We start from the raw sequence: 13,296 nt of genomic DNA on the forward strand, positions 1-13,296 counted from the left end.
ATTAGCAGTGTTCCCCTTCAACCAGTGCATTTTTACCACCTCCAGACTAATGTGACGCAACGGGACTTTTGAGACGGCCATGCTCAAAATAGGTTGCCTTAATCGGATACATGCGTGTCACTGCCCGTCCCTGCCGGTTCTCTGATCTTTTCTTTTTTTTAAATAGGCTCTGTCATGATTAATTGACCACATATATGAAGTTAAACAACTAAATTCTATCCAAATGATATCTTAAAAGTAAATTCCGTGCCTCAAAATAGAAGTTTGAGAGCGTTTTGAAGTTTAAAAGAGAGTAGAAAACACTGCGGTCAAAAAAGATGGCTGACGTTCGTTTTTGGTCGGCTGCATTCAGGCTGCACTCGGTTCCATTCGGGCTCACTCGAACTTGCCACCTGATTGGCCAACTTTCGCTGTCAATCCCAGAACGATGAGCGACGACGCTGATAGGCTCGTCCATTTGGAGAACGGGCTAGAAACGCCCAGACAAGCCTTCAGGCCAGACTCCTTCCTGAAATCAAATGGATATTAGATTTTCCGGAGGGAGGGGCTTTACCAGGCTAACGAAATTAAGTCTGGATTCGGTTCTTCTGTTGTGTCATGTCACAACAACTGTACTGAAAAGATGAATTAAATATGAGCTGATTTGTTCAGGGATATAGAGATGAGAGCTTCAAGCAGCTGTTTTGCTGTGTGACCTATAGTCACCAGATGTGTTCATGCACTGTAGCATGGCAAATGTGAGTACCAATGTACAGATGTCTGTACATTGGTACATTTCAATATTTGATAACATTTGAGAGATTCTCTATTTAACCTATTTAGATCGGGAAAGTATCTGTGTGTCATTTTACATTTCTTTGGCTATTCAAAAATAGCAGCTATACAAGCTCATAGCGCTATGAGCTTGTAGTTCTTTTTGAAAAATCTTGAAAATGTGTGCAGATCTTTGAATAAATATATTTTTAAAGCGAACATTTGTAAAATATTTTGTTCCAGGGACCTCCAGAGGCAAAGATCTGAGTTAAACATGTTGTTTAAAAAATATATATGTATTCAAAGATTTGCACAAAATGTTCAAGATTTAGCTCGGCACTCGGTGGTTTATGGCTTTAACTGTAGAATCCAAATGTTACATCTTTTCCCTAACAGTCACAAAATGACAACAAGCTCGTCTCACTCCTTACTGCCCCGAAGACAGAGTCAACATATGATACAAGAGGATGACGATACAGGTAAGATCAGCAACATTTAATAATAATGATATGATAATGTAATGATACCCCGACTTGGGATGTCTAGTTTGTGAATTAATTCCTATTGTCTGTGTGCAGGACTGAGAAACAGGTCCAGCTCTCTTACACGTGTGGATGGGCAGCCTCAGGGCTCAATGCTGATCAGGCCAGAGAGGAGACAGAGGTGAGCCGCTTATGACCTTCACTGGTACTCACTATAAGGTATTGTTCACAGTGACTGCAGGCAAATCCAAATTGTTACTCAAACCCGATCTTTGGGACTGACTGTCCACAATGTTATTTGATCTGTGGGACTGACTATCCGCACTGTTATTTAATCTGTGGGACTGACTGTCCAGACTATTATTTGATCTTTGGCACTGACTGTCCAGACTATTATTTGATCTTTGGGATTGACTGTCCAGACTGTTTTTTGGGGGTGTCAGAAAAAAACGATTCGAATACGATTCGCGAATCGCGATTCTAGTGTTGGACGATTCAGAATCGATTCTCTTTTTTTGTTTTTGGGGGGTGGATCTTGAATTTACTTTTGTGTGTTTAGTTGATAAAACCTGTACAATTATAAAAGCTACGTAAATATACTCTGCTCTCATGCCAGCAGTAGATCCTGAAATCCTATGTTTTGAATGGAGAATCGTTTTGAATGGAGAATCGTTTTGAATGGAGAATCGTTTTGAATCGGAAAAAAATCGAGAATCATTTGTTTTGAAAAAAATCCAAAAAAAATCGGAATCGTGACCCAAGAATCGGAATCGGAATCGGAATCGGAATCGGAATCGGATCGAATCGAATCGTGAGATAGCAGAAGATTCACAGCCCTACTGTTATTTGATCTTTACGACTGACTGTCCACACAAGAGAGCGTTTCAAATAATCACAATGTCATCACATTGTCCTATATTATCTCACTTCCTCCATTCTTCCCTCTCACCCCATCCCCAGGCCTTTATCCCAGCCAGTTCCGTGTGGACTGTATCTGTCCCTGGAGGGCGGCGGCGGCGACGGGGACAGTCTCAGTCTGACGCGCTCCATGAGCAAAGACAGCCTGGCCTCAAACATCATGAGCATCACCCCCAGACACATGCTGGGAGGAGCAGCTCCCCCCCACCTGCCCGCATGCAGACTCAACGGCCAGGGCCTGATGATGACCAACATACGCATCGAGGACGAGGAGGAGGAGGTGGAGGAAGAGGAGCTGGTGGCCATCATTCACCCCGCTGCTCTTTCCCGACAAAGTTTGGAGGTATGCCCCCCCGTCACGATTATTACAATAATTGTCCGATCGTAATTTACTTCTTGTCTTTGAGACAATCGCAATTATTTTTGCGTGGTCAGCAGATTTGTTTCCGTTCATCCTTACAAATTCATCTGTTGAACATTTTTAGCCGACAAAAATAGCACAAATAGCCGACAGTTGTGAGCTTGTAGATCGGCTTTTAGAACATTTTGTAAAGTATGAAATTATTAAATATATGGCCTGTTTTGGCCATAGTACATTGTTTATTTTTAATATATTGCATTGCATTTTGAATATTGGTACCGGTAATTTTCAGTCACTGTGTGTATATATAAGTTATTTGCCATTTGCCATTTTTATTAATACAGTATGTTCCAATGTTCAATGGCAAAAAACACAATGAAATCATTAAACAAAATGATTTGCATGACAATTAATCAACTACAATGTCATTTTGGTAACAGCCCTACCTGGAGGGGGACGTGGAGCAGGATGAGCTGGACATCCACAATGGATCCGCCTCCGCCTCGAAGAGTTTGAGCGCCCGCCGCTCTCCGTGCCGCTCTCCCTGCCGCTCTCCCTGCCGGTCTCCCTGCCGCTCTCCCTGCCTTGACGTCCACCTCGCTTACGGCGCCGCGCCCCCCCGGCCTCACGCGGACGCCTTCTACCTGGAGCCACTGATGCCTGCTGTCCCCAAGCCAGCCAAAGAGAAGAGAATCAGCCTGAACAAAGAAGAGGAGTGCGGCGAGAGTTATTCCAGAGCGCCGTCGGGCCCCAGGAGAGCCTACGCCGATGCCTGTAGCTCCAACCAGAGGAGAGTGGCTGACTCAAACAACCTCAAAGCTCATTTTACTCCTATCATGAAGGCGGACTCGACCTTCAGGCCGCCAGCGGAGGGCGCTTCAGGACCCTGTCAGTCCGCTTTTAAGCAGCCTCCGGGGTTCTTCCTCCACGTGTCACGAGAGGACGTGAGTCAGGTGGAGCCGGCGGCGGACAGCCCTGGGCAGATCTGCCACGGTCACATCCCCACCGCGTGGCAAGGGGGCAACGATTCGGACTCGGAGATCGCCGACCTCGAGGACGAGGAGGAGGAGGTGGAGGACCTGGAGTTCATGATGGACACGTGCTTGGAGGAGGAGCGAGAGGGAGAGGTGGAGTCGGTCAAGTTGAAAGAGGACATGAAGGTGTGCGAGCGGGACGACAAGGAGGGCGGCAGCGGCCGCTCCAGCCCCTGCCTCAGCACCGTGTCCTGGGCGAGCAGCTGCAGCGGCGCCTCGGGCAGCACCGGCGTCAGGATGACCAGCTTTGCCGAGCGCAAGCTCCACAAGATCAGCTTCCGCGACGGCGGCTCCAGCACCAGCTGCTCCCAGAAGACCACGCCCGACGGCTCGGAGAGCCATCTCCTGGGCGGCTCGCTGAAGGGCGACAGTGGCCTCGGTTGGCAGGTGAAGGAGTCCGGCGTGGTCTTCGGCAAAATGGCGTTGACGGGTCATCCCGCCATGCCCTCGGAGCTGTTACAGCTCCACATGCAGCTGGAGGAGCAGCGGCGCGCCATCGAGCATCAGAAGAAGAAGACGGAGGCCTTGTCGGCGCGACAGCGGCAGAAGTTAGGCAAAGCGGCCTTTCTGAATATAGTGAAGAAGGGCGGCGGGAAGTGTGACACCTTGCCTCAACCGTTGAAACACTCCCCGGACTTGGTTGTAGCCGCTAACAGGACGAAGGCGCCGCCCTGCAAGGACGACTCCTGGCTGGACGAGCTGAGGCTTCAAGGGAAGGCGGGAAAGACGCGGAGCGGACAGACGGGCAGCAACAGAAAGTTAAACACAGACGTCACATTCCAGGACGGCGAGGCCGAGCCCGACCGGAACAACTGCAACCGCTCCATAGAGGTTCTCAACGACGCCATCAGCTCCATCCAGCAGCAGATAATGCAGCTGTCCTTACAGCAGGACCAGATGATGAAGCAGAGCCTCATGTCGCCTTCCGGCCCTCCGCAACCAGTACCCCCCGCCGCCCAGCTTGTTTCAAGCCCAACATTGGCCTCCAGATCCGCTCCCGCAGAGCTACCGGCGCTTCCCAGCTCCACAAAGTGTACCGCAGCCCCGCGGGCTGCGGTACACTTTGTGGAGCTCGGTAGCGCCGGTTGCGCACCGGCCCGCCGGCCGCCCAAGCTGAGCTCCGGCCAGCGCAACGCCAGGACTAAACCCTCACAGCTTAAACTGGCTCAAGAAAACAGCCGGGTTTTGTCCACTAAGCTCAGCACCTCGACCCCAGATTGTAAGCTTCCGACCAGAGGAGGCGTTGGCGTGGACGGCCCGGTCATGGACACCAACGCGCCATTAGAGATCAACTCCACGTCCGTGGTCCACGATGACTCCGACCAGCGTGGCCCCAGAAAAGGATCGAGACGCTCCCCTGACCCGACTAGGTTTCAGGACGACCCTCCTCCGGGCATCTTGGGAGGTTCTCTGCGCTCCACCGAAGCTACAGAGATGATTGAGAATAGTCTCAACGGCGCAGGGAGAGAGTTCGTGGGCGACGATGAAGACAGCGCCAAGGTTAAAGGTCAGCTGATCGAGGTGGACCTCCAGCATACGCCGGAGGAACGGCTGCCACATAGTTCAGAAGACAGGGAACAGAAGAACGGACTGGGCTTCTTCTTCAAGGTAAAATACAGTATATTTGAGCATGTTACAAATTGAAAAAAACTAACATACTTGGACACGAAGTAATCTCAGACATACAGTAGACTCTCAACATTCAGAACAGTATAAACTACAGTACAAACTGTACATAAGACAAGTGCAAATTTACAGACTGATTTTTATTATCGTTTACTACTGAGGGGATTAATGATTTCTTGCTCATTAGTTTTTGTTTTGTTTTTCAATTAGTTTTACTTTTAACTGTTAACGCCAAGATATGCTATTGAAAGTGGGAACAGATTGGATGAAGGATTTATAATCTGTGAAGTTGCCCCAGCTGTCTGAGACATAATAGTTCCTTTTTTCGATGCTCAGGATGAGATGAAAATGGCGGAGGATGAAATGGCGAAACGTCGTGCAGCCTTCCTCCTCAAGCAGCAACGCAAAGCCGAGGAGGCCAGGATACGAAAACAACAACAGGAAGCTGACAGCGAGCTGAAACGAGACGAAGCCAGGTGACACACACACAATCAAACACAACATGGACACACAAATTACTCTCACAACATGGAGAGGAAACTGTATAAAATGCAGGGACTTTATTAGCATTTTATTTTGTGTGTAATTACCGTATCTCTTCAACTGTCTCATCCTAAAAACGTGTCTGACCGAAGGGAACTCTACAAGAACTGTAACTATTACTATAAATATGTTGTTTTATAAATCATTCTAACTCAAGTAGGTGGCGGTGTCCGCACCACAGATATAATGACGACAGTGCTGAAGAATATCATTGGGATCACTTTCCGAGCAATTTGCTAATGACAGAAATACTAACTGCCAATGAAAATCCATCAGAATTGACAGAATATCACATTCGTCACTCGCGTTCAACATGTTTACCGAACATTTTCGTTCATCAGCATGGACGCTCACGTCATTATCGTCTTAGTTGTCTTCATAGTTATCATTCTTGGTGTGGGGGCGGCCCTTGATTCTACTTGCTTTGGTCCAAAGGCGTAAAGCAGAGGAAGATCGCATTCGTAAGGAGGAGGAGAAGGCGAGACGGGAGCTCATTAAACAGGAGTATCTGCGGAGGAAGCAGCAGGAGCTCTTGGAGGAGCAGGGTTTAGCTCAGCCCCAGCCCCGGCCCCGGCCCCGGACCAAGTCCAGGAAGATTAGGCCCAAGTCCCTGCACCGCGGAGACTCCAATAGCCTCTCCAAAGGATCCATGACACGTAAGAGCCAGACCCATATATTTTACCGCTTTCACAACATCGGTGTCAGCAATTATGTTGCCAATGTGTCCCGAATTGGAACCACTTTCTATCCATTGTACCGATTTTGGGCATGTCATTATAAGCACAAATAATTCTTAAGTCGTAAAATGTTATAAGAAATAACCGCTAGTTTTGAAATGTTTTGAACAGGGCTGAGGTGGTTAAAGTAAAATAAAGTTAAGTTTATGTGTTTATTTTTACTCTATCAACAAGTTTCTGTTCATTTGTATTTATTTATTTGCTTATAAGTAAAATGTTCTCAAATAAGAACTTTAATCAAATCCAAGTTTTTTTCAAATTGATTGGGAAATCTTGCAATTTTGGCAAAAGAGCCATCAAAATATCGGTTATCAGTGATCTAGGACTCTCCAAAATCAGGATCGGCATTGGGCCAACAAATCTGGCATCGGTCGGGCTCTGCTTTGATCATTCTGTTTTCCCATTCTGAGGAGATACATTGGGCACGCAAGTAAGCCCTACTGTATACATGTCATTGCACGGTGTCATTGTAATAGCGAAAATAGCCAATCTGCAAGCTTGTGACACGTCGCTTTGCTTGTCGACGCTTTGCTTGTCGGCGCTTTGTGTCCAAATAAATGTTTGTGTTTGTTTGTTTAGTTTATTGTCTGTCTATATGTCTGTGTTCCTTGTTATTTTGTGCATACGCGTTGTGGTTTTGCTCTGCTTAGCACTGTCCGTGTGTGTGTGTGTGTGTGTGTGTGTGTGTGTGTGTGTGTGTGTGTGTCATGTAGGTCATTCTCTGATGGCATCCATGTTGATCAAAGCCCAGGGTTCAGCAACAGGCTGCAGGGGAGGTGAAACTTCTTAACCTCCACTGCATGACCTGATGACAAACCGTAATGATGCATTCACTGATCGTCTCTCTGACATTTTTGGAGGAGGGATTTATTTAGATGTGTTCTAAAAGTTGTCTCCAACATCTTCTCTCTCCATGACTTGTAGCTGATCTGAGCCGCAGTTACCAGGGGTCCACTCTCTCTCTCGCTACTGAGGCAGACAGCGTCACCTCTGGAGGGGCTGACTCACAGAGGTGAGGATGGTAGTGAATAACGTTCATGTATGGAGTGTACGCATTGCAGTTTGCTTCATTAACTGGCACGTGTACTGTGTCCCAGGGCTGGATCGGTGTGCAGTGTGGAATCGTTCCCCATGCTGAGCAGAGCCTCCAGCAGGAACCTGGAGAGGGACTGGGAAAATGGCTCCACAGCGTCCTCCCTTACACTGGCTGCAGAGTACAATGGTAGCGCATAGACACACGCCCCAATTAAACACTTTTACCTCCAAAATATAAAGTGCCAGTGCGGACTCTATTGTTCTCTTCTCATAAACACACACACGCACAACTTAGGTTAGATCTAATCTGGTCCGTAACTTATAACGAACCTAACTAAGACAATCTAATGGCCCTGATACACCAGACACATACATGCAGCGGCACCGCACGGCACGACAGTTCTACCGCTTCCATTATAGTCATTGGAACTACACCCTGATCTCTATTTTTTGCTGAGTTGGTGTCTCGCCGTGCTGCCATGGGAGGAAGATGGGAAATGCTTAATTATATATTTTATTTTCCAAAAGTTTTTACAATAAGCCTTATATAATGTTAAACAATGTGTCCTTGTTCTGGCACCCATCAGCAATGTTTCACTGTTGGAAAGTGTCCATGACTTTGACAATGCGGCTCACGTGCAACAGTGCAGCTGGTGTTGCAGGTAAACCACTGACTGCGTATGTGTCTGGTGTAGCAGGGTCATAAGACTTATCACACACCGCTTAAAAGCCTGGCAAAATCAGTCAAATTGTTCCTATCACACCTTAAGTACTTTCCCATCAATACAGAGCATACATCTGTTATAACCCATTATTTAATTACAACTCTTTATGTGTGTAATAGGACCAAAGCTTTTCAAGGAGCCGAGCTCCAAGTCCAACAAGTTGATCATCATCAATGCCATCGCACACTGCTGTCTGGCCGGGAAGGTCAACGAGGCCCAGAAGACCGTCATCCTGGAGGTCAGTCTGTTTACCTCAAATCAAAGTCTGACTGTGTAAGAAGTTTGACCGCCACATTAACCCTGGCATACCTGTTTTGGCCTTTTGGGCATGTCATTATAGGTGAAACTTTTCCAAGAATTTCAGAAATAGGGAAAATAATCTATGCTTTGTGGGTTATCAGTTATCAGATTCAACTTTATAGTGTTCAAATTGCATTTTTTTTTTATCACTTCCAATTTCACTTGTTTATCCTGTATCCTGTATGAGTTCTCTCCTGACTGGATAAAATTGGTATCCTGACCTGAAAATGTCTTTTCTGTTTACTGAAGAGCTGAGAGACGGGGAGAGCCCTGTTACTGAACAAACACTCTACAGCAAAGATTACATCAGAATATAGAGCTATTGAACACTTATTTTTTTACAAAAAAATATCACTTATGCCACCTTTAAGTAGTTATAACACTATACTGAATTAAAGGTGTTTTTTAATGTGCTCTTGGTTCATTTTTATTCTGCCCCTGTCGCTCTGACAACAGGAGTTGGAGAAGTGCGAGTCGAACCACCTGATGATCCTGTTCCGCGACGGCGGCTGCCAGTTCCGCGCCGTCTACTCCGCCTCCGCCGACAGCGAGGAGATCGTCAAGTTCACGGGCACCGGCCCGCGCACCATCAGCCACGGCATGATCGAGAAGCTCTACAAGTACAGCTCGGGCCGCAAGCAGTTCACCGTCATCCCCACCAAGACCGTGTCGGTCATGGTGGACGCCATGACCATCGACAACCACCTGTGGCACGTCAAGAGGCCGGGCAGCGCCAGGCGGAAGGTGAAACACGACCCCGGGTCATTGCTGCCTTGCTAGCAGAACTACCGTTGGGCCGGACCCGATTGTTTCCAGAGATTGATATATGTCATCACGTTGACTGGCAATCAGATCCAGTGGTTCTCAAATGTTTTTAATGTCAAAGACCCGCGTAACTCTGAGAGGGTACAAATGGAACCAAATGGACCCGTCAGGGTCCATTTGGTTCCATTTTTACGCTCTCAGAGTTAAAGACCTGCAAGGGTCCATTTGGAACCCCCTCAAGGAACCCTGAGGGCCCGTGGACCACACTTTGAGAACCACTGATGTCAACTATGTGTGTGTGTGTGTGTGTGTGTGTGTGTGTGTGTGTGTGTGTGTGTGTGTGTGTGTGTGTGTGTGTGTGTGCGCGCGCGTGCGTGCGTGTGTGATATACAAAGGACAGACAGACAGACATGCATACATAGAGAGATTCCTGGAATTTATAGATACATTGTATTTTGCATGTGGCACTTTTATGTTTGAAGTTTTATTTTATTCTGAATTTTAGTCTTAAGTATTGTAGTTTGGCACTACATACCTTCCATAATAGCCTCTGGGTCCCACGGTATGGAACAAGGATTAGATACGGCCGCCCGTAACTGAGCGAGTTCCCATCTGGGAATCGGATGGTCGCTGGTTCGACCCCCAAGTCCGCCAAGTCTGTGTCGGAAGTGGCCCTGAGCAAGACACTTAACCCGTAACTGCTCTCCAGGCGCTGTATAAATATCACCCATTGCTCCTAATAGTTAGGATGGGTGACATGCAGAGGACAAATTTCACTTATGTGCAACTGTACTGTAGCAAATACGGTACAACAAATAAAGGGGACTAAAGTATTATTATTATTATTACACTACTGAAAAGAGACTACTGAAATGTCAGGCATTACTGTAGGAACCATTCAAATGAGTTGTGGTACAAGTTCCCTGTGCTGTGATTTGTCCGGTCTCTTTACACTCTTCACAGGGACTTTATTTATTAATTAAATTATTTACCAGTGGATGACTACTGGCCATGGTTTCACTGCTGTTTTAACCATTTAAGTATTGGATCGTGGTAAAGACTGGCAGTAATATCAAATGCTGTTTTATGTGTTTCTTTCGTTTGATTAGATTTTTCATGTACAACGAAACACAATCGCTTCGCAATCTCTCCGTTAATCACGTTCATCCCGGTGTCCCTCTGTTGGTGAAAATCTCCACACGTACATTACGCCAATAATTCCCTCCATGCTCACAGTAGACTCCTCTAATATGATGTCTATGCAGCAGCAAGGTTTGTCAATATTGTACGCCCAACAGTACTGAATCAATAAATTGGGCAATGCCAAACCACCCAGATTCTTGGGGAGTTGTAGGATTGCATTTATAATAACGTGGAGATCCCACAGGAAGGATGTGGAGAAGGACTTCCTGCTAAAACAGGGATATGCTGGAAGAACTATATAGACTTTGGAAGGACCACCATTTTGACCATACTGGCACAACCCACAGAGAACAAAGGGAAAAGGCCAACAGCTCATATCAACTTTCATTTGTATAGGATTGCCTTTATAATATGTGGAGGTTTTATTACCCCACATGAAGGAAGTGGAGGTTAGTAAGGATATCCCTGAATGAATTTGTGATGAACAAAAATGCCCAGATACTGTATTTAAACCCTTTCTATAACAATTCTAAAGGAAAGGCGTGAACATGCCAGTTTCTAAGGGAGTTAATGGGTAGGAACCCACATTTTCTGAGTGTTTATGAAGAGGTGTTATTGTGTTTTGGAGTGGTCATATACAATAGGTGTACTACTTGTACGTCTTGTTCGGAAGGAAAAGTTTTAGGAGGACAAGAGGCACCATTATTTATTCCACAGCGCAGAAATTGCTTGGAAGCGCAATGCATTATGCTGTACCTTACAATAGTGCATTATGCTATGTTCACTTGAATATACTGTATTATGTATGATATGTATGGAGTCAGACAATAATGCACTGGCCTGGTTGTATATTTACTACATTTACTGGAGCTGGACTGAGCAAAAATACAAGTATCAAGTTCAGTTTTTAACCACATTAAACCCTGGCATCCCTATTTTGGGCATGTCCTTATAGGCAAAACAAATCTCAAATATAGCCTAGGACATTTATGCTGTGCACTTCATACACTGGTGTTGCTCAGCGAAAACAGCCGATACACACGCTCGGCGACGCGCTGTGAGCTTGTAGATCGGCTGTTTTCGTCGTATGACGGTGTCAGGCCTATAAGTGGTTAAAGCAAGGTATAACGTGACTGTGAATAGCATCCAACGTGCTGCTGTAGCCACAGACACAATGCACATTCTGTCAGTGTAGCCTTCGACCGTCTGACAAGCTGCCTGACAGCACCAGACCCCACTACCTGCACTGCAGCTTATACAAGGTGTGGGAACCTGACTGCACAATACTTGATATATGTTTGCTGCATTTTGTACATTTTTGAGTAGCATTTGTTTTGTAAATACTGTACAATTTATGTTTACTAAACAAAAGTTGGCACTATTTTTTTAGTTTTATTCTGTTTTATTTTGTTTAGGCTTTCAAAGGTGTTTTTTATCATTATTATTATTATTTATATGTGTTGAATCATGTTTATTTTGAAGCAAAATAAAATGTAATAAATGCTTCTACTGCTAAACTAATGCATGGTTGCCGTCTCTCGTGTTGCAGTGTTTCTCGTGCCGTCTCTCGTGTTGCAAAAAAAAACCATATTCATCTCCTTGACATACATGCTCTCACAGTGAAACGGAAATTGTATTAACTTAATGTGAACATATACATTTTGGTCCGCACACACACATACATTATAATTACACAGCCCTTTGCTTCATTTGGGTATGAAATAAATAAAAATACTGTTTCAAATGGGGGTCTGTGGCCTAATGCATTGGTTTTCAACAGGGTGTCTGGGACCCCTAGGGGGTCCGGCAACATATTTACCACTTGAACCCTAGCATCCCTATTCTGAGGGTAACATTAGCCGAAAATAGCAGATCTACAAGCACACAACACTTCATGCTGCGCCTTTCCGGCAAAGAGGTTTGGTGACGTTGAGGGGGGAAAAAAGAGCAGGTCATATGATATGTATGACCAGGCGGCAAAGAAGCTCTGCTGGATTTGAAGCCCAGGAAGTAATTTTTTAAGACCAGTCCGCACCAATGATTTGCAAATGCACCTCCTTGCAACCATTATCTCCAAACGGCACCGGTCTGCAACTGGTCAGCAGTGATGTAAAGTAACAATTACTCAAGTTACAATTACTCAAGTACTGTACTTAAGTACAATTTTGAGATACTTTTACTTTACTGGAGTATTTCCAATTGTCTATACTTGATCTCAGAGGCAAATATTGTACTTTTACTCCACTACAATGATTTGAAAACTTTAGTTACAAGTTACTTTGCAGATATAAATGATTACATTATAAAACATACATTAAGCACTTTATAGCATATTGTATACCGTTGTGAGCTTGTAGATCTGTTTAGTACTTTTACTTTTGGTACTTTAAGTACATTTTGATACCAATACTTTTGTACTTTTACTCAAGTAAATTTTTAATTCCAGACTTGTACTTGTAACAAGATGAATTCTACATTGCAGTATTGATACTTTCATTTAAGTAAAACAAGTATTTTTTCCAACACTGCTCGTAGACTAGTTGACTGGGCTTTTGTACTGCAGTTTTCATTCATGGCCCAGCAGATGTCGCTATCTCCCGTCCTGCTGGCTACAGAATAACTTGAACTCCATTCCAGCTCAATGACTGATTTGGCACAGATGACTTTCATATGACCCTAATTGATAATCAACCTCTGGCCACGCAAAAATCCTAAGATTTCAAGATGGCCACCACCAGTTTTCAAATGGCTGCAACTGGGTCAATGTTTTGGACTATATCACTTTGCTGGGGCTTATTTTAATATATGAGAATATGTTCTGGAGGTATTTCTACCAAGTACGATAAAAAATAACATTAGGTTCCAATATGGCGG

General features: G+C 45.2%; 2 protein-coding genes across 2 annotated transcripts in view; one reads left to right on the top strand and one right to left on the bottom strand.

Annotated features, from left to right (window-relative positions):
- LOC311037943 (calmodulin-regulated spectrin-associated protein 1-B-like) overlaps positions 1–9,294 on the top strand; it is a gene marked incomplete at both ends in the record, with an annotated part of 30,332 nt that extends 21,038 nt beyond the window's left edge. Inside the window, 10 exons of the mRNA XM_084047240.1 lie at positions 1,150–1,232; positions 1,332–1,416; positions 2,196–2,496; positions 2,955–5,156; positions 5,511–5,650; positions 6,153–6,373; positions 7,379–7,466; positions 7,552–7,676; positions 8,334–8,452; positions 8,971–9,294. Coding sequence (XP_083903366.1) covers positions 1,150–1,232; positions 1,332–1,416; positions 2,196–2,496; positions 2,955–5,156; positions 5,511–5,650; positions 6,153–6,373; positions 7,379–7,466; positions 7,552–7,676; positions 8,334–8,452; positions 8,971–9,294 — 3,688 coding nt within the window. The remainder of the gene's footprint in view (positions 1–1,149; positions 1,233–1,331; positions 1,417–2,195; positions 2,497–2,954; positions 5,157–5,510; positions 5,651–6,152; positions 6,374–7,378; positions 7,467–7,551; positions 7,677–8,333; positions 8,453–8,970) is intronic.
- dnajc21 (DnaJ heat shock protein family (Hsp40) member C21) overlaps positions 1–13,296 on the bottom strand; it is a 218,275-nt gene that overhangs the window by 82,194 nt on the left and 122,785 nt on the right. The gene's annotated exons all lie outside the window — the stretch shown is intronic.

Source organism: Gymnoscopelus microlampas (genome assembly GCF_963454915.1).
Source record: "Gymnoscopelus microlampas genome assembly, chromosome: 21".
Lineage (NCBI taxonomy): Eukaryota > Metazoa > Chordata > Actinopteri > Myctophiformes > Myctophidae > Gymnoscopelus > Gymnoscopelus microlampas.